Here is a 24,597-nt window from a genome sequence, read left to right as displayed (position 1 = left end):
GACCCCAGTATTCAAATGGTACTTATTTTATCAACCCCAAAAGGATGAAAGGCAAAAGTCAACCCCAGCAGAATTTGAACTCAGAATTGTTAAAACAGACGAAAGGCTGCAAAGCATTTTGCCTAGCGTGCTAACAAATCTGCCAGCTTGCCCCCTTAAATGATAGATAATATTCCTTTCTACTAAAGGTATAAAGCCTGAAATTTCGGGGGAGGGGACAAATCAATTACATCAATGCCAGTGCTCAACCGATACCTCTCCTCTTACAGCATTCACCCGGGGTGGGTTGAGCTGGCTTCATTCTCAATGCTGCATCTCTCACAAACGCCGACCAGACATGGCGATTTGAGGCTAATCACCGCGTGATCTCCAACCACTCCTTATTCCAGCGGCGAACGCTGTAGATATGGGGGCCTAGGTTGGGTTCCAGATCAGCCTTGACCGTCGTCAGCCAGGTTTTTCGTTGTCCACCACATCGCTTTTGCCAACCCTGAAGGGGAACTGGGGCAATTGCTTCGTAGATGAATTCTCCTGGCTGACGACGGAGGGCATGACCCAGCCAATGCAGACGTCTCATTTTATTGACCCCCAAAAGGATGAAAAGCAAAGTCAACTCCAACGGCATTTGAACTCAGAATGTAAAGATGGACAAAATGCCACAAAGCATTTCACCCAGCATGCTACCAATTCTGCCAGCTTGCCATCTTAGATAATATCAATTGTGACTTTACAATGAATTTACCTCTTGGTATTTAAGTCCCTCCTCCTTCATCAGTTAATATCCTGTTGTTATTATTAAGGCTTGCTTTAAAATATTTCTTTCTACTATAGGTACAAGGCCTGAAATTTTTTTGGGTGTGGGGAGCTAGTCAATTACATCAACCCCATTGTTTAACTGGTACTTATTTTATCAACCCCCAAAAGGATGAAAGGTAAAGTCGACCTCAGCGAAATTTGAAATCAGAATACAAAGAATCAGTAGAAATACTGCCAAGCATTTTGTTTCCAACAGGTTAATGATTCTGTTTGCTAGCCACCTTCTTGCTTTTAAGTAATAACCTCAATTGAGCATTTAATATTGGTATCAAATTTTGGCACAAGGCCAACAATTTCAGTGAAGGGGGTCAGTTAATTATATCGACCCCAGTTTTCAACTGGTACTTATTTTATTAATCCCCAAAAGATGAAAGGCAAAGTCAAGTTTAGCATTTAATATTATCAACATATATTATTTATATGAAGAAATATGTTTTTAACGATTTTTTATTTTATCTGAGAGAAGAGAGAGAGAGAGAGAGATTGTAATTTTAACTGGTATTTTAGTTTTTTCTTTCAAGTAATTATGAAAGAAAATAAAATACAGTAAATATTTCTATTGTTAATTTCAATTTCTTAGTTTCCAATTTCAATATATATATATATATATATATATATGAAAAGTAGAGGAAGACTTTTCTTTAAATGAAATTCAGTTAAAATTATTCCCAAATATAAGAATACAAGATAATGAAGCATAATTAGGCAAAGGAATATCTATGGTGATCCAAACAAAATCAAGAAAATAGGGGCTTTTATAAGAAAAAAACTGAGATAAATAGAGTCGTTCATTCCCTTTGCCAGCTTAAATACTGATATCAGAAGTTTACATAGAAAGGGCAGCGAAAATAAAACATTAACACTTACTTAGTAGGATAGGAATATAAAACATATTCTTTGAAAGATATTTCTAGCATATCAGCTAGGCACAAATATATTTTATACAATAGAAATTATAAAAAGACTTGCTAAAATTCAAATTTCTTTGTGGTTTTTCACTTACAGTAAGAAGCTTTACAACAAATGGGGAAAACCAACATTCTACAATTGAAAACTTAACCTTTTTTTTTTAAATTTTCCTTACAGCCAAAAGGATATCTTTTTTTGCAGTTGGACTGGTGGCCATCTGAACTTTACTTCTCCTTCTCCTTCTAAAAGCTTCACAGAATCATTTTCAATGATATTAAGAACAATTTTAGAAATGAAGAAGGTAGAGGAATGTTGTGTTCTATTATATATATTGAAACTGGATGACGTATGTGAATAGCAGCTTGTGCAGCAACAAATATAACAAAATAAATCTTTTATACAACAAATACAAATTATTTTGTCTATAAAAAGCTTTGATTAGATACAATATCTACTCTATAGAGTAGATTTTGGTGACTAGTGAACTAGCTCCGGCTAGTTAAAGCCACGAAAATTACCTAAACATAACTGTCAAATGTCAACTTTGAGCATAGATTACATTATAAATAGTGAGTTTGTATTTGATATATGTATTACATATATATTTGTGTTTGTATCAAAGAATGATGCTTTCCCTTGATATCTCATTTTAAATATTTCTAAATATTTTTTTTTATATAATATACTCTATAAAATAGAAATCTATTCAGTTTTCTTCTCTGTCACCCAAGCAACGATCTTGCCTTCCCAACCAGGCAGTATGTCTGTGCCACTGAACAGCTGAAATGAAGAGAAAACAGGTATCAGTTAATTATACTTCAATGAAAAATATATTTTACTTCAAAAGAAAAAAAAAATTCTCAAAAGATAATAAAATAAATATATAAATAAAAAGGCACTTGAATTTAGAAAAATTAATATGTATTAAACTATTTTACTTGGATAATAGGAGCAGGCATAGCTATATGGTTATGAAGCTTGCTAACCAATCATATGGTCTTTGGTTGAGTTCCACTGTGGGACACCTTGTGTAAAGTGTCTTCCACTATAGCCCAGAGCTGACCAAAGTCTTGTGAGTGAATTTGATAGATAGAAATATAAGTGTGTGTGTGTGTGTTTGTGTGTACTCTTATCTTGACATCATGTGATGTTTGTAAATGAGCATCACTGTTATACAAGCAATTTTGTTCATTTCCAGTTTTCCATGAAAACCATGTCAGGCCAAGGAGGAATATTACTTTGCTTGGAAACAGGTGAGGGTTGGTAACAGGAAGGGCATCTGGTCATAGAAAATCTGTCTCAACAAATTTTGTCTGACCCATGTAAGCATGGAAAGGTGGACATTCTGATTTTAACTAGTGCTATACATACATGTGTACATACAAACACACACACACACACACACACACACACACAGGTGAGCACATAAGTGCAAAAGAAGGTGCCAAAGATAGTACTCAAATACCAAAAGTAGAGTAATATGCTTTTATTAAAACTGCAAAATTGTCACAAAACTGTTACTCAGTTTCACATTCCCATTCATCGGACAGTCAGACAAATGAGTAAGAGTTTTTGAGACAATTTTGTAGCTTTAATAAAAGTGTATATATAGTCCTTACTGTAGTTACTACAGATGAAAACTGAGGTTGTATATATATATATGTATATATATATCTTCAGTTTTCATCTGTGGTAACAACAGTAAAAACTGAATCAAGATTTATGCAAATATGCCATAGCAAAGAAATGACAGCACAGTTCTTGGATATAATCTCTTAAGGATTAAATCTACATAATCATCATTTAATGTCCACTTTTGCTATAGGTCAGACGAAATTTGTTGAGGCAGACTTTTCTTTAATCGGATGCTCTTCCTGTCACCAACCTTCACATACTTCCAGACATGATTTTTATGGAAGACTGGAAATGAACAACACTGCTTGTATGATGGTGATGCTCATTTACAGCCACGATGTCTAGACTAGAGTACATACAAACACACACACACATGTAAAGGTGTATGGCCTAGTGGTTAGGATGTTGCACTCACAATTGCAAGATTGTGGTTTCAATTCCCAGACCAGCAATGTCTTGATTTCTTGAGCAAAACACTTCATTTCACATTGCTCCAGTTCACTCAACTATGCCCTGGAACTGACTGACATTCCATTCAGTGGGAATGTTGGCATGCCCGCCCAACCAGAGAGGCCGCATTTAAAACTACAACAATGCAAGGAAGCACATTGTGACCAGCAGTGTATAACAACATGAAATAGTCTGGTCGATAGTGATACACACACAGACACACACACACACACACAATGGGCTTCCTTTCAGTTTCCATCTACCAAACTCACTCACAATGTGTTGATTAATCTTGGGTTATAGTAGAAGACACTTGTCAAAGCTGCTGGACAGTGGGACTGAACCCAAGACCATATGGTTGGGAAGCAGGCTCCTTAATTATAGAACAACACGTGTGTACAATTGTAGAAGAATAAGGTTCTTGGTTTGCTTAATTGAATAAAATTATTTTTAAGAGTTAATAATTAAATTATATTCTGAAAAATAATGCTATTAAAGTATATACTTTACTTCTTTGTTGCACCCACAAGGGGAGCAGGCACCCCAGATTGGGAATCCCCTGCTCTACGGAAAGTGAAAACCAGTACGGGTAGCAAGTATGTAATAAGATTTATAGAGTAAATAAGAGGAGACTAGAAACTTATGTAATCATACCAAACTTTATAATAACACTGTTTAAATTCATACCTCTTCTTTGACTGTTCCAAACTCAGGATCTAGTGCTTTGAATTGAAATCGGTAGCCTTCGGACTTTTGAATTCGACTTTGGAGATCTTTTAAAGTAATTTCCCCTAATCTGAAACACAAAGACATTAAAACTATAAAAGCTTTGAAAAATATATCTAGCTCATAGTTAGAAACAACAACAGAAGGTCATCAAGTGTTTGTTTAATCTCATATTTGATGGCATATAAAGATGTATTTTGTTGTGTCTAGGGAGAGTCATTATGCCAATATAATTAACACACACACACTGGTTCAATTCCACTCACTTATAATTAGTTAATTGGTTAAATATCCGATTGTTTTGTTTTTGTTTGTCAAAGCTCTTTCACTGCTTCTTGCAACCTTTTCAATGACTATTGACTGAGAAAGAACTCTGACAAACAAAAACAAAACAATCAGATATTTAGCCAATTGACTACTGTAAATCCTCGAGTATAATCCGCATTTTTTCCCCAAAATTTAAAGGTCAAAATCCCTAGTGCGTGCTATATACGAGGTTAAAAATGAAAATTATTTTCTAAGCAATGTCCGAGTCTCTATTTGCTGTCTGGCTATGTTTATTCAGAAAATACCTTAAGCTAAGCCTGAAAGCAATAAAGTCATAAAAGAATCATCTATAACTTACAGTAAGCAACATTTATTAAATGTTATTATTGTTATTTCTTTATTTTCTGCAAACAAAATGCACAAAAAAGCTACACGTTTGCATTATATTATATATACAATAATAATAAAGGATGTTACCGTATACATTTTTACAAACCAAAGACGTTATATAGACCTCCTTGACTCAAGTTAGAGAAGGGGTGCGTATTATACACAAAGTTTAGGTTTTTCAGAGGTACAGCCCCCTAAAAATCTCCTGCGTATTATACTCAAGGGCGGACTATACCCGAGGATTTATGGTAATAATAAATGAGTAGAATTGAACCAGTGTGTGTGTTAATTATATTGGCATAATGACTCTACCTAGACACAACAAAATTTGTTTCAACACACAAATTCACATAAAGAATCTTGCAAACAAGATACAAAAACAAAGATGTATTTATTCCCACCCACGCACACACACACATACCAAATTTCTCAAAACACTCAACCCTGGTTCCATATGTGAAGTCAGGCCTATGTGACACGCTTTAATATACAAAAAACTTTTTTTATTCCTGAATATGCACTGCTGAAATTGGGGTGTATCTGATATGCTTAGGTGTCTTCTATGCCAACAAATATGGTAATTACTTTTTAAAAAAAAAAATCAAGTTTGAATATTGAAGAAATGAGACTAAAATACTTCACCTTTTTGGAATTGCTATCATATGTGATGTTTCTGAATTATCCAAATAATAAAGCACTTTAGTTTCTAGTTGCTTTATAGAAGCTGCAAAATAAATCAAAGATATTTAAATGTTTGAACATGATTTTTCAGTGACTCTACAACTAGTAAATTAATTGAAAGTGCTAGCAGAGAGTTGCTTACATTAAAAGAAACCTTCAAAGACACAGGTAAACACTCGATAATTTCTTAAAACAGTTCTTACAATTTTAGTTGGATTGGATTAAGCTATCATCATCACCATCATCATAAAACGTCCATTTTTCCAATCTTGCATGGAATTTGTTGAGGCAGATTTTCTATGGCTAGATGCCCTTCTGGTTGCCAACCCTCACCTGTTTCCAAACAAGGTAATAATCCCTCATGTCCAGACATGTTTTCACTGATGACTGGAAACCCTAAATAAATTACTTCTATGGCATGATGCCCATTTTTAACCATCAAATGATGTCAAGATAAGAGTACACACAAATATACATACATATATAATGGGCTTCTTTCAGTTTCCATCAACCAAATCTACTCACAAGACTTTCACCCAACTGGGGCTGTAGTAAATTTGCTGAAGGTGTCGCACAGTGGTACTGAACCCAACACCACGGAGTTTGGAAGCAAGCTTCTTAACCACACAACCACACCTATGCTTAATTTCAAAAAATCCCTTTTTGGGTGGGGTTTATAATTAGGAGGGAAGGTAGTGTCCATGGCCTTTTACAGGGCTTCTGAGATTGGTGAGAGGAAGAAATCAAAGAACAAGCCAAGTGGTGGCATTAAACCAGGAAACAGATTGAGTCTACTATCCAAGCAGGCCATGGAAGGATTTGAATTCAGAACATAAAACACCAGAACAAATACCTCAAAGCATTTGGTCTAACATTCTAAAAGTTCCACCAATTCATAATTCCAGATTGGAAGTTTTTTTTTTGTCAAACTCAAAAGGATGAAAAAACAAAGCTGACCTTGGTATGAATTGAACTCAGAGTGCAGAAAATCACAACAAATACTGAAAGGCATTTCATCCAACATTCAAACACAGTCATGGGCAACCTGCAGCCTGTAGGATTTCCTCAACGGCGCATCATTACCTCAAATTATTTTAGTAGTCATCTATGTTTCATGCAAGCTACTTCACAACAAAGGTTGCCCATGTCTGCTCTAACAACTGCCAGTTATTTTTACATCTGTTATCAATTTTAATTTTCTTGTGTCTATAATTAACATATCACTAAGGGGGCGAGCTGGCAGAAACGTTAGCACGCCGGGCGAAATGCGTATCCATATTTCGTCTGCCGGTACGTTCTGAGTTCAAATTCTGCCGAGGTCGACTTTGCCTTTCGTCCTTTCGGGGTCGATTAAATAAGAACCAGTTAAGCACTGGGGTTGATATAATCGACTTAATCCGTTTGTCTGTCCTAGTTTGTCCTCTCTGTGTTTAGCCCCTTGTGGCTAGTAAAGAAATAGGTATTTTGTCTGTCGCTACGTTCTGAGTTCAAATTCCGCCGAGGTCGACTTTGCCTTTCATCCTTTCGGGGTCAATTAAATAAGTACCAGTTAAGCACTGGGGTCGATATAATCGACTTAATCCGTTTGTCTGTCCTAGTTTGTCCTCCCTGTGTTTAGCCCCTTGTGGGTAGTAAAGAAATTATAATTAACATATCACATATTGAAGAAAAATTAGAAATACATCGATATTTCTACAAGTACTAATGCTACTATATTTCTCATCACTAATACAACACCACTCCAAATACAAAATACTTCTACAACTCTACTACAAATACCACTACTGCACTTTAGTTAACAGGACTTGCATTTTCTTTTTTTTTTTTTTTGACAAAAGATGCGACAAACGAAAGGAAAGAGAAATAAAGTAAGCAGTGCAGTTAGAAAAGACAGAATAAGCTACCATGAGACTGGAAACTGGCAGGAAAAACAAGCAAAGTAGACTTTACACAGCAGAGACTAAATGAATTTAGTGTCATGCTGTGATGTAGTAACTGCAAGTGTGAGCATTGGCTGCTTACTAGGAACATTATTATATAAGTGTTGTTATGTTACAGATTAGTTTCTTAAAGCAAGAAAAAAAAGCCTAGGATGTGCTTTGGGTTAGAAATTATAGAGCTATGAGAAGGCTTCTAATAATGATGATTTTAACATCAGTACAAAACTATATATTTTAGAGGAACTATGTATGGCTTTTCAACACAAAGTTCCCAAACTAGCCAAATTTTCTACATTCAGATGCCTTTCCTGTTGCCAACCCTCACTTGTTTCCAAGTACGGTAATATTTCCTCAGGGATACTCTTTTACTCTCTTTTACTTGTTTCAGTCATGTGACTGTGGCCATGCTGGAGCACTGCCTTTAGTCGAGCAAATCGACCCCAGGACTTATTCTTTGTAAGCCTAGTACTTATTCTATCGGTCTCTTTTGCCAAACCGCTAATTTACGGGGATGTAAACACACCAGTATCGGTTGTCAAGCGATGTTGGAGCCACAACCACAGACACACAAACATATACACGCACACACACATATATATATACATATATACGACGGGCTTCTTTTCAGTTTCCGTCTACCAAATCCACTCACAAAGCTTTGATCAGCTCGAGGCTATAATAGAAGATACTTGCCCAAGGTGCCATGCAGTGGGACTGAACCTGGAAACATGTGGTTTGTAAGCAAGCTACTTACCACACAGCCACTCCTACGCCTATTTTCGGATATATTTTCATGGAAAATTGATGACAAAGGACACCAACTATATGACAATGGCAATCATTTACAGAAATCACACAATGTCAAGACAAGGAGACACTAACTCCACATACTTATATAAACACACACATGTTGAGTCTACTATCCAAGCAGGCCATGGAAGGATTTGAACTCAGGACATAAAACGCCAGAACAAATGCCTCAAAGCATTTGGTCTAACATTCTAAAAGTTCCACCAATTCATCATTCCAGATTGGAAGTTTTTTTTTAATAAACTCAAAAGGATGAAAAACAAAGCTGACCTTGGTATGAATTGAACTCAGAGTGCAGAAAATCACAACAAAAACTGTTGTTCTTTCAGTTTTTGTCTACCACTCATAAGGCTTTAGTTAGCCTGGGGCTATAATAGAAGACACTTGACCAAGGTGCCATGCAGTGAGATTGAACCCAAAACCAAGATGCTGGGAATCAAGCATCTTAAACACAGCCACAAAAACAATTATTTACATCAATTTTAACAACTTCATTCCAATTACAGCTAATTCTACATAAGCGATTATCCAAAAAAAATCAACTAACGATACTTCTTTATTCCTATTCTCGTTGCGTAATCCTTAAACGTCCAGATCAACTCTACTGAAAGCTGGTCCTCTTCCGAAAGTTTCTAATTACACTAAGGCACAAGCATAAAAGAAACAATACTTTCTGCAAATAGCAGTTATTCTGTTGTTGCTAGTTTGGTACATTAACAGTTTTGCTTCTCTAAATGATAGAAAGGAAGCAAGGGAGAGAGAGATACAAACAGAGAAATAAAGACAGAGAAAGAGAGAGAGAGGTCAAATTGAACCTGAATTTGTTGCCGTGATAGTTGAAGTCAAATAATTCCCTTGTTGTGCATCTAAAAATGAAAAATTACGTTGTCTAAAACTCAGTAGAAAACCAGATTAATTTCGGTTTTCTAAAATTATCAATTATCAAATATTTAATCGATCATTTAATAGATTAATTATTATTCAAATCGGAATAATATTGAAATACACTTAATAACTTAATATATGCAAGTGTGTTGTTTTTAATGAAGATGAAAGTAAGGTCTTATTGGAATGCATATTCCTTTAAAGGTTTCGTGGGACAAGAATTATTAACTTGAGAGGAAATATATCCCTAGTACAAAAGACTAATAATATTGAAATACACTTAATAACTTAATATTTGCAAGTGTGTTGTTTTTAATGAAGATGAAAGTAAGGTTCTGGTCTTATTGCAATGCACATTCCTTCCAAGGTTTCGTGGGACAAGAATTATTAACTTGAGAGGAAGTATATCCCTAGTACAAAAGACTAAGTTCTGCAAAAGTTCAGCAAAAAAAAAACCCCAAAAAAAAACAGAAATCCTATTATAATAATAAAATAACATTCCCCAGGATTAATGTTTCTTTCTAATTTTGGCACAAGACCAGTAAATTTGAGAGGTGAAGATGTTGATTATATCAACCCCGGTAATCAACTGGTACCATATTGTATTGATCCCGAAAGGATGAAAAGCAAAATTAACATTGGTGGCATTTGAACTGAGAATGCAAAGAGCCAGAAGAAATGCTATGAAGCCTTTTGTCTAGTGCAGTAGTGATTCTGCTAACTCACAGCCAAAATATTCTCAAATTCTCTTCAATATATATTATCATATAGTTAGAATTAAATAATTTGGTTAAGCAACGTAAATGGAAATACTGATTTCAAATGTTGGCATAAGGCCAGGAATTTGTGGCGAAAGGATAAGTCAATTACATTGACCCCCAGCACACAACTGGTACTTATTTTATCGACCCTGAAAGGATGAAAGGTAAAGTTGACCTTGGTGGAATTTGAACTCAGAACATAAAGATGGATGAAATGCCACTAAATATTTTGCCCAGTGTATTAACAATTCTGCCAGCTACCCACCTAAACATAAATATCATTATCTAGAAACCAGTATATAAAAAATGAAATCAACTAAAAGAGAAAAATAGCTCTGAAACCTCTTAATAAATATGAAAAAAAAAAAGGCAGGTGGAGTTAAAGTATTTTTCATGGATATGAAGAAAATGTGAAAAATTCTCTGCAGTCAAGATAAAATAAAACATTTCTATACTAGAATCCTCTAATATTTAGAAATAATTAAACAGTGTCTTTAATTATCCGGTGAATATTGATAACAAACATTGGTTTCAAATTTTGGTGCAAGGCCAGCAATTTCGGGGAGGGTGTTTAAGTCACTTAGATTGACCCCAGTGCTCAACTGGTACTTATTTTATCGACCCCAAAAGGATGAAAGGTTAAGTCAACCTTGTGGAGGCACATGGCCTAGTTGTTAGAACAGTGGACTCGCGGTCGAGGGATCACGGGTTCGAATCTCAGACCGGGCGATGTGCGTATTTATGAGTGAAACACCTAAGCTCCACACAGCTCCGGCAGAAGGTAATGGCGAAACTTCTGCTGAGTCTTTCGCCACAACTTTCTCTCACTCTTTCCTCCTGCATCTTGCAGCTCACCTGCGACGGACTGGCGTCCTGTCCAGGTAGGGAACCTAAATGCCAAGAAACCGGGAAACTGGCCCTTATGACCCAGGCATGGCTTGAGAAGGAACAACCATCAGTCAACCTTGGTGGAATTTGAACACAGAATGTAAAGACAAATGAATAGCCAATAAGCATTTCGTCCAGCATGCTAATGATTCTGCCAGCTCACCACTTTAGTATAAATCCTTAAATCCTTAAAAATGTTTAAGCCCGAAGGCCGCGGCCATGCTGGGGCGAATAATAAATGAGAAAAAAAAAACCCTTGTTTCTGTTGAATATTCCAACAAATTTACAGTTACATCTATGTCATCAGACATGAAGTCTTAGAAGCACTGTCTACTACTTGCTCGTTAATTAATTATAGTTTGATTAAGAAAAAAAGGATCATGACTAATTACCTTCTTTAAAACGGCTTGGCAGAACTGGCCTGCTCAACTTCAGTGTTGGAGACTGGAAAAGGAATAAGGGTATATTAAACATCTAAATATCAATGTAAAAAAAAAAATGAAGAAGAAGAAGGAGGAGGAGGAGGAGAAGAAGAAGGAACGCTTAGATTGTTTGGCTTATATGCAAAATGTTTGAAATTATTCTCAACCACCACCATCATCATCATCATTCTCAACCACCACCACCATTATCATAATTCTCAACCATAATGCTTCTCCATCTTTCCTTTAACTTGAAAATACCCTCTTCCCAGAATTGAGGTTCCTGGGAGGGTAAGTCAAAAGGTAAGCTACTATAAATCGGCACGAACTTTCCGGACAACCCAATATTTCTCCATGGCCAGATATGTTCTTGTAGAATATTAGATACGAATGATATTACTTGTATGACAGCGACTCATCTACAATTATCATGTAATGTCAAGACAAGGAGATACAAACACACACATACACACACACACATTCGTTCATACGTACCTATGTACATACATACATACTTACATACATACATATGTGTGCAATAGGCTTCTTAAAGTTCCTGTCCAACAAATCTATTCACAAGGTTTTGGCCAGCCCAGAGCTATCGTATATATGTTTTCGGTTGGCCCAGAGCTACAGTGTGTACTTGATTGAATTTACTGATATCTAATTGTTTGATATAGTTAACCAAGTTCACTTAATACTGAGTGCTTTCTAGATATCTGCCTGGATTTATTAATATCTTTTACTTCTTGTTGCATACAAACACAAAGAATTAGTGATCACCAATTATTTCTGTCTTTAGCCAACCAGTATGCTTCTTCCCAGGGGATGTTCAGTCTGCATAGGTCTTCTTTGAAGGAACTACACTATGTCTTCCTTGGCTGGCCTCTTTTTCTCTAACCTTCCAGCAGCATTCAGCCCATGGCTGTTTTGGCAAGCCTCTCCTCTGGCAGTCTTACTATGTGTCCAGCCATTCTCATTTCATTATTCAATTACATCCATACATCAAAATACAAAACATACACACATCATGAAAATACATTAAAATATACAATACAATACACACGCGCGTGCATATACATTATAAGGAAAATACTAACCTGAGGCAGGATATCAATACTACCATAATGCATCTTCTCAATAAATGTAATGACATTTTGTTCAACTTGATCCAAAGATGATAACTTTTCTTGGTCATTGTCATTAAAAGACAACCGGAGTTTTTCTATAGATTCCTGAATCACTTGAACATCAACCACAGAATCCTGAAATTAGGTATTTAAAATTAATTATTGAAAATAAACTAATGTAAGTGTTTGGTCTGGTTTAAATGAAAGTGTTTTTTTTTTTTCTCACCAATGAAACTTTTAGAGTGACGGGATGTCTAGACAGAATAATTAGAATGACAACAGCAATGTCATTGTCATCATTATCATGATAATTATTATCATGTTGGGGGGCACAAACACAGACACATAAACATATACACACACACATACATACATACATACATACATATATATATATGACAGGCTTCTTTCAGTTTCCATCTACCAAATCCACTCACAAGGCTTTGGTCAGCCTGAGGCTATAATAAAAGACACTTGCCCAAGGTGCCATGCAGTGGGACTGAACCCGGAACCATGTGGTTCATAAGCAAGCTACTTACCACACAGCCACTCCTACGCCTAGATATTTACTATATCTATTGCAAGCTGGTAATACGTCAGTCTCCAATTATTAAGCAAATCATATAATATAAAATGCCAAGATAATGTAGTTGACAATAACTAGATCCTTTTGTTTCCTCATTTCTATTGAAATACACTGCCTTTTTCAAATAATCTTAAAAATAATGAAGAATTTAATAAATTAAACAATTGCAGTGTGGAAGGTGTTTATAAGCCATTTAAGAAACACACAAAAACCATTAGATTCACTTCGACATTTAAATTTAATTTGCCAAAATATTTTCATCGCTTTGAGACTATGACTTGTTCACTGACAAAATTCCATGCTGCATGGAATTTTGTCAGCGAACAGGTTGCTGTCTCAAAGTGACGAAAATATTTTGGCAAATTAAATTTAAATGATGAAGTGAATCTAAAGTGTGTTTCTTAAATGGCTTATAAACATCTTCCACACTGCAATTGTTTTCGTTCCAGCACACAATCTCAGATCAGATCACTTGCTATGCAAATACATCTCCGTAATTAGTAAATTAACTTTGTCATAATTAAGCTGATTTTCAGAAGATAAATTAACACAAAATTTTGATGGAAGATCTTAATTTAGATTGCTTTAACACTCTTGATACAATATTTCTATTGAAATTTACAAACTTTATTACATTTAATTTTGAAAATAATGTAGTAAAATAACTTTGCTATTATTAAGATGGTGTTTGGAACATAAATTAACATGTAATTTCGAGGGAAGATTTTAACTTAAGATTACTTTAATCCTTTTGTTACTATATTTCTTTTGAAATGCAGCATCCCTTTCAATTAAATTTGAAAATAATGAAGAATTCAGTAAAATAATTTTGCTATAATTAAGTTGGTGTTTGGAAATATAAATTAACGTGTAATTTCAATGGAAGATTTTAACTTAAGATTACTTTAATCCTTTTGCTACTAAATTTCTATTGAAATGCAGCATTTGTTTCAATTCATCATCATCATCATCGTTTAACGTCCGCTTTCCATGCTAGCATGGGTTGGACGATTTTGACTGAGGGCTGGCGAACCAGATGGCTGCACCAGGCTCCAATCTTGATCTGGCAGAGTTCTACAGCTGGATGCTCTTCCTAATGCCAACCACTCTGAGAGTGTAATGGGTGCTTTTTACATGCCACTGGCATGGGGGACGGTCAGGCGGTACTGGCAATGACCTCGCTCATCTCCACACATTAAAAAGTCAACAAATAATGCTAGACTCACCTCTTTATCTTTCTTCATTGACTAGAGTAAAAAAAAAACAGAAAAAAAATTATGAAGAATACTATTAAAGCAAAATAATTTAAAACAAAATGTCAATCAAATCATCATCATCGTTTAACGTTTGTTTTCCATGCTAGCATGGGTTGGATGGTTCGACCAGAGTCTGGGAAGCCAGAAGGCTGCACCAGGCTCCAGTCTGATCTGGCAATGTTTCTACAGCTGGATGCCCTTCCTAACGCCAACAACTCCGTGAGTGTTGTGGGTGCTTTTTATGTGCCACTGGTACAGGTGCCAGGTGAGGCTGGCAACAGCCATGATTGGTCAATGCTTTTTACATGCCACTGGCACAGAAGCCAGTCAAGGCAACGCTGGCATCGGCCACGTTTGGATAGTGCTTTTTACATGCCACCGGCACAGGTATCACAACTACAATTTCCGTTTGATTTTTGATGTTGATGTACTTGACTCAATAAGTCTCCTCAAGCACAAGGTCGAAACGGTGTTTCTTTACTTGCCACCCGCACAGGAGTCAGTCCAGTGGCACTGGCAACGACTGGGTGCCAGTCATCGAATTTGGTTCAATTTGGATTTCACTTGCCCCAACAGGACTTCGCAAGCAGAGTTTAGTGTCCAATGAAGGGAGGTTGGCATGGGTGCCAGTCGTCGGATTTGGTTCGATTTCGAAATGATGAAGAATTCATTAAAATAACTTTGCCATTATTGGTAGAATTGTTAGCACGCTGGGCAAAATGCTTAGCGGTATTTTGCTTGTCGCTACGTTCTGAGTTCAAATTCCGCCAAGGTCAACATTACCTTTCACCCTTTGGGGATCAATAAAATAAGTACCAGTCATGCACTGAGTTCGATGTAATTAATTTAATCCCTCCCCTCAAATTTCAGGCCTTGTGCCTACAGAAGAAAGGATTATCAAGCTGGTGTATAGAACATAATTAACATGAAATTTTGATGGATGATTTTAATTTAGATTAGGATGGTAATGAGTACAGGGCCTAAAACTGGCTATGTTCAAAGACAAAACATATTATTCATCAGCCTAGCTGAAAATAATCATTGCTTTCACTTCACACTTGAATTGTTAAGTTGAAGTGTCAAGTTCATCGTTTAACATCCACCTTCCATGCTAGCATAGGTTGGATGATTTGACGGAGGTCTAGCAAACCAGATGGTTGCACCAGACTCCAATCTGATCTGGCAGAGTTTCTACAGGTGGATGTCCTTCCTAACGCCAACCACTCCAAGAGTGTAGTGGGTGCTTTCACGTGCCAGTCAGGCGGTACTGGCAACGGCCACGCTCAAGTGGTGCTTTTAATGTGCCACCTGCACAGGAGCCAGTCCAGCGGCACTGGCAACAACCTCGCTTGAATGTTTTTTTCATGTGCCACCAGCACAAGTGCCAGTAAGGCGACAACATAAATAATTTAACCTAACATCAAATATGTGTGATTGGAAGGTAATGACGAGAAACCAATTAGACAAAGCCTAATTGTGTGTGTGTGAGTGTACATACACACGTACACCAGGGTTGACCTAGGAAAGTTTTTTTTATTAGTTGTAGAAGACAAGTAATTGCTCATGGATGCAAATTTTCCCTCTTTGTGCCACTGATAGTGTCTAAAGGACATCATCAGCCACTGCTTTTGGTCTGATATGGTTTGGCATCAGTGTCATGGCAGACATTACTGACACACATCCAACCACCACCCCACCCCATCTCCACGCATTAAAAAGTAAACAAATAATGCTAGACTCACCTCTTTATCTTTCTTCAGTGACTAGAGTAAAAAAAAAAAGAAAAAGAAAATGAAGAATACTATTAGAGCAAAATAATTTAAAACAAAATGTCAATCAAATCTTCATCATCATCATCATCATCGTTTAACATCCGTTTTCCATGCTAGCATGGGTTGAACGGTTCGACCGAGGTCTGGGAAGCCAGGAGGCTGCACCAAGCTCCAGTCTGATCGGGCAGTGTTTCTACAACTGGATGCCCTTGCTAATGCCAACCACTCAGTGAGTGTAGTGGGTGCTTTTTACGTGCCACTGGCACAGGTGCCAGGGGAGGCTGGCAACAGCCGAGATCGGTTGGTGCTTTTTACGTGCCACAGGCACAGAAGCCAGTCAATGTGGTGCTGGCATTGGCCATGTTTGGATGGTGCTTTTTACGTGCCACCGGCACAGAAGCCAGTCAATGTGGTGCTGACATTGGCCACGTTTGGATGGTGCTTTTTACGTGCCACTGGCACAGGTATCACTACTACAATTTCCATTTGATTTTTATTTGATGTTGATCTAAATCAGATTTCATAAGTGTGATATTTATGAATATGGAAATCCAGAGTACTTTTGGAGAAAACAAAAATGTATAGAACAGTTGAAAACTAAATTAATCAAATGTAAATAAAGCAGTTATCTAATTCAATAATAAACTCGTTAACTTCTAATCAAGTCCTTGTAGCTATTAAATATATCCTATCTTTCACTTGTTTTAATCATTGGACTGCAGCTATGCTGGGGGTTACTGCCTTGGAGGGTTTTACTCAAGCAGATTGACCCTATTGAGTTATTTTAAGTCTGGTACATATTCTAGCAGTCTCTTTTGCTGAACCACTAAGTAATTTAATTGGGATCATCATCATCATCATCATCATTTAGCTTCTGCTTTCCACGCTGGCATGGGTTAGTTTGACTGAAAGTGGTAAGTTGGAGAATTGCATCAGGTTCCAATCTGATTTGGCATGGTTTTTCTATGGCTGGATGTCCTTCCTAATGCCAATGACTCCAAGAGTGTAATGGCTTTGTTTTACATGCCACTGGCACGGGTACCAGTTACGTGACACTGGCATTGGCCACAACTACAGTAAGCGCATATATCGATGTGTGTGTCTCTGTGTCTGTGTTTGTCCCCCACCACTGTTTGACAACTAGTATTGGTGTGTTTACAGCCCCATAACTTAGCAGTTCGGTAAAAAAAAAGCAATAGAATAAAAATCACACTTAACAAAAAACAACATAAGCGCAGGAGTGGCTGTGTGGTAAGTAGCTTGCTTACCAACCACATGGTTCCGAGTTCAGTCCCACTGCGTGGCACTTTGGGCAAGTGTCTTCTACTATAGACTTGGGTCGACCAAAGCCTTGTGAGTGGATTTGGTAGACGGAAACTGAAAGGAGCCTGTCGTATATGTATATATATATATGTATGTGTGTGTATATGTTTGTGTGTCAGTGTTTGTCCCTGCCCCCAACATTGCTTGACAACCAATGGTGGTGTGTTTACGTCTCCGTAACTTAGCGGTTCGGCATAAGAGATCGATAAAATAAGTACTAGGCTTACAAAGAATAAGTCCTGGGGTCAATTTGCTCGACTAAAGGCAGTGCTCCAGCATGGCCACAGTCACATGACTGAAACAATTAAAAGAGGGAATAAAAATCACACTTAAAAAAAAAAACCCAACAAATACTGAGGTTGATTCATTCAACTAAAAATTCTTCAAAGTGGTACCCCAGAATGGCCACAGTCTAATGGCTGATACAAGTAGAAGATAAAAGATAAAATACGAGCTAACCTTTTGAAGTGATTAGATGTTAAGTGATCAAAAGTTACCTCTGTTCTTCGCATAGATTGAAGTTTTTGAAGACATCTAATGTGAAGCCAGCAGTTACGTCTCATCACATCTTTTTCTTCTAATAGTTCAGGATTCATTTGAAACTGCAGATCTTCAATGACTTTATCTTTCTGGCTGACATCTCTCTGTTGACAGATCAAATTATAATTTCATGTACAGGTTCAAACTTCTTAAGTGTTACAAAAAGAACAAAAACAAAAAAACAGAAGACATCAAATGTGAAATGTATTTGTATTCTCACCTTTAATTCAGTCAGTTGTTTGTCTTTTTCACTCAGTTTTTTAACCAGCATATTCTGTTGGAAGAGAAAAACCACACACAAATTACTGAAAAATCGTCATCACCATCATTTAATGTTTGTTTTCAATGCTGGTGCAGGAACTTGCAAGGCCAAGGGCCACACACGCTAAATAACTGTAGATATTACTATTTTATATATATTTTAAATATTATGATTTAAGCTGTGTTCCCACTGTTTAAATCGGCGGCGTTTAACATCCGCTTTCCATGCTAGCATGGGTTGGACGATTTGACTGAGGTCTGGCGAGCCAGATGGCTGCACCAGACTCCAATCTGATCTGGCAGAGTTTCTACAGCTGGATGCCCTTCCTAACGCCAACCACTCTGAGAGTGTAGCGCCAACTACAAGAGTAGGACTTGAAGTAGATAAAGCTATAATTAATAGCAGGTAGAATATTATTAAACACTCTCTCTCTTTTCTCTTTTACTCTTTTTTACTTGTTTCAGTCATTTGACAGCGGCCATGCTGGAGCACCGCCTTTAGTCGAGCAAATCAACCCCGGGACTTATTCTTTGTAAGCCCAGTACTTATACTATCGGTCTCTTTTGCCAAACCGCTAAGTGACGGGGACGTAAACACACCAGCATCGGTTGTCAAGCAATGCTAGGGGGACAAACACACACACATATATATATATACATATATGTATATATATATATGTACCCCACAAGAATGTACCCCACAACATAGACTGGTAGTTAGTGACTTTAGGATCAGGACTAGGAGGACAACCAGAAGACGACAAATATGGAGAAGAAGGATCTGGAAGCTTAAAGATCCTGCAAATGGACAGAGATTTAGGGACATATTACTTGAAGCCTCTGACGAAGTAGAAGGGGATAGATCATCACAGGGGGTAGAAGACAGCTGGACGTTTCTAAGGGACAACCTGCTGAGAGCCACTGACCAGATCTGTGGCTGGTGCAAAGTCCCCTCTCGACCTAGAATAACGTGGTGGTGGAACAATATTGTAGACAGGGCTATTAGAGAAAAGAGACAGGCTTGGAAGGTCTGGAAAAATGGGGGTAGCAGGGGATTGTATCAGATTGCCAAAAGAGAAGCTAGGAGACAGGTTTATTTAGCCAGAGGGGAAGCAGATAAGAAAAAATTTGCCAATGTTCTGCGCCGTGAGGACCAAAGACTGGAGGTGTTTCGTGTTGCAAGACAGTGTGTGAGAGAGAATCGTGATGTGGTAGGAGAGAAGTGTGTTCGCATGGAAGATGGTTCACTTGCGCTAAATGAGGATGCAAAGAGAGAGGTTTGGAGATGCCACTATGAAAGGTTGCTGAATGAAGAAAATGAATGGGATAAAGAGAGTCTGCCGAATGTTGACCCAACAGAGGGACCAGCTATCCGAGTTGATAGTTCCGTGGTAGCTAAGGCAATTAGAAGCATGAAGACAGGGAAAGCCCCAGGCCCATCAGGAATCACTGCAGAGATGCTCAAAATGTCTGGTAGTGTCGGCTATAGCCTAGTCACCCGTATAGTTAATCAGGTGATACACAAAGGGGTCATACCCAATGACTGGTGTAGCAGTATAATAGTCAACTGCTACAAAGGTAAAGGTGATGCCCTAGATACAAATAACTACAGAGGTATCAAGCTGTTGGACCAGGTGATGAAGGTTACGGAGAGGGTCATAGCCCAACTAATTAGAGAGAGAGTTAGTTTAGATGAGATGCAGTTTGGGTTTGTGCCAGGGAAAAGTACTACTGATGCTATATTCCTGGTAAGGCAGCTGCAGGAGAAATACCTAGCCAAAGATAAGCCCCTGTACCTGGCTTTTGTTGACATGGAGAAAGCCTTCGACAGGGTCCCCCGATCCCTTATCTGGTGGGCAATGAGGAAACTAGGGATAGATGAATGGTTAGTGAGAGCTGTGCGGGCCATGTACAGGGACCGCTAGTAGGGTGAGGGTTGGAAATGTGTACAGTGAAGAATTCCGGGTAGAGGTAGGAGTCCACCAAGGCTCAGTACTCAGCCCCCTCCTATTTATCATAGTCCTCCAGGCAATAACGGAGGAATTCAAGACAGGATGCCCTTGGGAGCTCCTCTATGCTGATGACCTTGCTCTAATTGCTGAGTCGCTATCAGAACTGGAGGAGAAGTTTCAGGTGTGGAAACAAGGATTAGAATCGAAGGGCCTCAGAGTCAATCTAGCTAAAACCAAAGTCGTAATCAGTAGGAAGGTAGACAAATCACAAACACCTTCAGGTAGATGGCCCTGCTCGATCTGTAGAAAAGGTGTAGGTAGAAACTCTATAAGATGCACCAAGTGTAAGCTATGGACACATAAAGATGCAGCAATGTCAAAGGAAGGCTAACTAGGAAGATGGTTTTTGTATGTGGCAGATGCTCAGGAACAATAAACACTGAAAATGCTCTGAGACCAACTTCCGTCACTTTCCAGGGAGAAAAACTAGAAATAGTTGATAGTTTCCGTTACCTAGGTGACCAAGTCAGCAGCGGGGGCGGGTGTGCTGAAAGTGTAACTGCTAGAGTAAGAATAGCTTGGGCAAAGTTCAGAGAGCTCTTACCTCTACTGGTGACAAAAGGCCTCTCGCACAGAGTGAAAGGCAGACTGTATGATGCGTGTGTACGAACAGCCATGCTACATGGCAGTGAAACATGGGCCGTGACTGCTGAGGATATGCGTAAGCTCGCTAGAAATGAAGCCAGTATGCTCCGATGGATGTGTAATGCCGGTACTCACACTCGGCAGAGTGTAAGTACCTTGAGAGAAAAGCTGGACCTAAGAAGCATCAGTTGTGGTGTGCAAGAGAGACGTTTGCGCTGGTATGGTCATGTGGCGAGAATGGATGAAGATAGTTGTGTGAAAAAGTGCCACACCCTAGCGGTTGAGGGAACCTGTGGAAGAGGCAGACCCAGGAAAACCTGGGACGAGGTGGTGAAGCACGACCTTCGAACTTTAGGTCTCACTGAGGAAATGACTAGAGACCGAGACCTCTGGAAGTGTGCTGTGCGCGAGAAGACCCGGCAGGACAAGTGAGTCCATAACCCGTGGCCTTCTACATGGGATGGAGCCAGCCTACGTATGCATACCTTCCCTTCTTGGGACACAAAACTCTACTTGTGAAGACGTGATGAGGCAAGTGAGGATCAGAATCGAAATCGATCAATGAAAATTGCGGATGTGCTACCAGTGCCGGTGGCATGTCAAAACTCTGCTTGTGAAGACCCGTTGAGGCAAGTGACGATCAGAATCGAAATCGATCAATGGAAATCGATCAATGGAAATTGCAGATGTGTTACCAGTGCCGGTGGCATGTAAGAGAACTTTCCGTTTCGCGACCGTTGCCAGCACCGCCCCGTTTCGTGTCCGTTGCCAGCCTCGCCTGGCCGTTTGCCAGCTCTGTCTGGCACCAGTGCGGGTGGCACGTAAAAAGCACCCACTACACTCACGGAGTGGTTGGCGTTAGGAAGGGCATCCAGCCGTAGAAACACTGCCAGATTTGACTGGGCCTGATGAAGCCTTCTGGCTTCACAGACCCCAGTAGAACCGTCCAACCCATGCTAGCATGGAAAACGGACGCTAAACGATGATGATGATGATGATGATGATATATACGACAGGCTTCTTTCAGTTTCCGTCTACCAAATCCACTCACAAGGCATTGGTCGGCCTGGGGCTATAGCAGAAGACATTTGCCCAAGATGCCACGCAGTGGGACTAAACACGGAACCATGTGGTTGGTTAGCAAGCTACTTACCACACAGCCACTCCTGCCCATGGGTCTTATATATTTATGCCAAATACAGCTTAAATCATATTTAAAATCTGTATGATGTAAAAAATATCTATAGTTAATTTGTTTTAAAAGCTTTTTAGCTGTGAAATTACAATCAATGTATAAACATCCTAATATTTTCCGAAGCAGAGAGAAAAATAACCAGGAATTTTTTTGAGTCTGTTTCAGAGATTATTGACGCCTCTCCATAGTAAGTGCATCCTTTATTTTTTTTCACTTATAAAGGAAAAGTACTTTAAATAGTTATAGACAGCAGTAGCTAAACCAGAAGCAGCATAAATGGTTTCTCCTGATACGCATATTATACATTAACCACATACATATTTAGCTAATGAGTACATATTTATATTGAACACGGTTTATATCATATCTAAAATATGCATAATGTATACATGTCTACAGTTATTTTATTGGGAACCCTTTTAATTGAGAAATTACAATTAATGTGTATCAACATTCTAATGTTCTCTATAAACAGAAAAAGAACTGGGAGAATTCTTAGATAAGATTTTATATATATATAAATTCTTAGATAAGATTTTATATATATATATAATATATATATATATATATATATATATATATATGAAACAAAGTATTGACTTAATAAACCTATAATATACTTAGTAGTGTATTATGATAAAACAAAGTACTGTTGCCCTGCCAGCAATTAAATATATGTACCAGTTGCCAGAATTGTGTTTAATATGCAAATTGCTCTATCCAATTATGTTACACTGCTAGAGCTAGTGGATATCTATACAATGTGTTTGAGGAGGTTGGATGAGGGGCTGATGAAAGGACAATGTCTAAAATATGCATATACAATCATTACCTTCAATCACATTGTTTACATAGATGTATTTGTTAACAAAACATCATAACTTACAGTGTTGTCTCTAAATTCTACTGAAAATCTACAGAGATGACATTAAAATTTATGTGTGTGTATAAATACATATATATATAAATATATATATATATATATAAATATATATATATAAATATATAAATGGTACCTTTTCTGATTCCAAACTTTGAAAGTCTAAACCTCGGCGGTATAATTCGGCTTTAGAATTTGCTAGGGTGACTTCTTGTTCAGCTAAACGCTGTTGCAAACCAGCCTGCAATGAAACAAAAACATTACTTTGAATAACTTTATTTGAATTACGTACAAAAAAAAAACTGAATAACATTGAATTCAATTTTTTGACAATTTTACCATTGACTTTGAACCCCCCAAAAAAGCTTCTCACTTTCAATAACAGTTTCATTTACATCTCTCTCTTACCCTTTACTCTTTTACTTTTACGGTTGTCAAGCAATACTAGGGGAACAAACACAGACACACAAACACACACGTACATATATATATATATATATATATATATATATATATATATACATATATACGATGGGCTTCTTTCAGTTTCCATCTTTCAAATCCACTCACAAGGCTTTGGTCGGTCCGAGGCTATAGCAGAAGACACTTGCCCAAGATTCCACGCAGTGGGACTGAACCCGGAACCATGTGGTTGGTTAGCAAGCTACTTACAACACAGCCATTCCTGTGCCTCTAATATATATATATATTTTTTTGCAGAAAAGAATGAATGCTACATCTTCACAATTATCATTCCCTTTCCTAAGTTTTGACTGCAGGTTCTATAACATATTCATAAAAAAAAATTCTATACTCATTCCATATTCTATAAAACAATATAGGTTATTCCATATTACTCTCTGGTGTGTATACTGTTTGCCAGGTGGGATGCCAGTCTGTCACAGAATTACTCATTTTTGCCGGCTGAATGGACTGGAGCAACATGAAATGAAGTGGTTTACTCAAGAATACAATACATCACCCAGTCCAGGAATCAAAACCACAATCTTACAATCACGTGTCCAACACCTGAACCACTAAGCCATATGCCTCCACAAGTCAATATAGGTGTCAGGAATATCAATGTCTTCTCTTCCAAATAAATGCATATTCTTTTACTATATATACACATCATCAAAATATATTAAAATCTATATATATAAAGCTGAAGTTGTTTGTGTATGGCAGGTTTGGTAGCCTTCAACTAACACTATCTCCTCCAAGACCCTGCGGTGCAAGTTGACCAAAATTGAGAGTATGATAGAAGAAGGCTTGCTCATTTCATAGAAGATAAAATTCAAATCGGACCATGTTAAGACCAAAAATTATTTACATCAAAAAGGTGCTTTTTTTTTCGATGAAAATCCCTATTTTTTATGATTTTTTGACTGCTGTGACGCCATTTTTCGGCGTATTTCAACCAGAAAAATGTTCACTTAAAGAGAATAACAAGCTACATAATGCAAAATTTTTACTT

General features: G+C 37.7%; 1 protein-coding gene and 1 long non-coding RNA gene across 2 annotated transcripts in view; both read right to left on the bottom strand.

The window, feature by feature from the left end:
• Positions 1-1,890: 1,890 nt before the first annotated feature.
• Positions 1,891-24,597, bottom strand: part of LOC115221251 (dixin) — a 72,636-nt gene continuing 49,929 nt past the window's right edge. Inside the window, exons 10-20 of the mRNA XM_029791401.1 lie at positions 23,257-23,361; positions 18,408-18,461; positions 18,145-18,291; positions 16,295-16,315; positions 14,523-14,543; positions 12,681-12,845; positions 11,551-11,602; positions 9,440-9,490; positions 5,836-5,917; positions 4,498-4,606; positions 1,891-2,505 (exon numbers count right to left, since the gene is read on the bottom strand). Coding sequence (XP_029647261.1) covers positions 2,428-2,505; positions 4,498-4,606; positions 5,836-5,917; positions 9,440-9,490; positions 11,551-11,602; positions 12,681-12,845; positions 14,523-14,543; positions 16,295-16,315; positions 18,145-18,291; positions 18,408-18,461; positions 23,257-23,361 — 885 coding nt within the window. The 3' untranslated portion in view covers positions 1,891-2,427. The remainder of the gene's footprint in view (positions 2,506-4,497; positions 4,607-5,835; positions 5,918-9,439; positions 9,491-11,550; positions 11,603-12,680; positions 12,846-14,522; positions 14,544-16,294; positions 16,316-18,144; positions 18,292-18,407; positions 18,462-23,256; positions 23,362-24,597) is intronic.
• On the bottom strand, positions 6,527-8,200 carry LOC118767001. The gene is made up of 2 exons (XR_005002922.1): positions 7,533-8,200; positions 6,527-7,097 (listed from the first exon to the last, which is right to left on the bottom strand). It is a non-coding gene; the product is annotated as an uncharacterized LOC118767001 (long non-coding RNA).

Source organism: Octopus sinensis, linkage group LG18 (genome assembly GCF_006345805.1).
Source record: "Octopus sinensis linkage group LG18, ASM634580v1, whole genome shotgun sequence".
NCBI lineage: Eukaryota > Metazoa > Mollusca > Cephalopoda > Octopoda > Octopodidae > Octopus > Octopus sinensis.
This window is presented reverse-complemented; position numbering and strand designations above follow the sequence as displayed.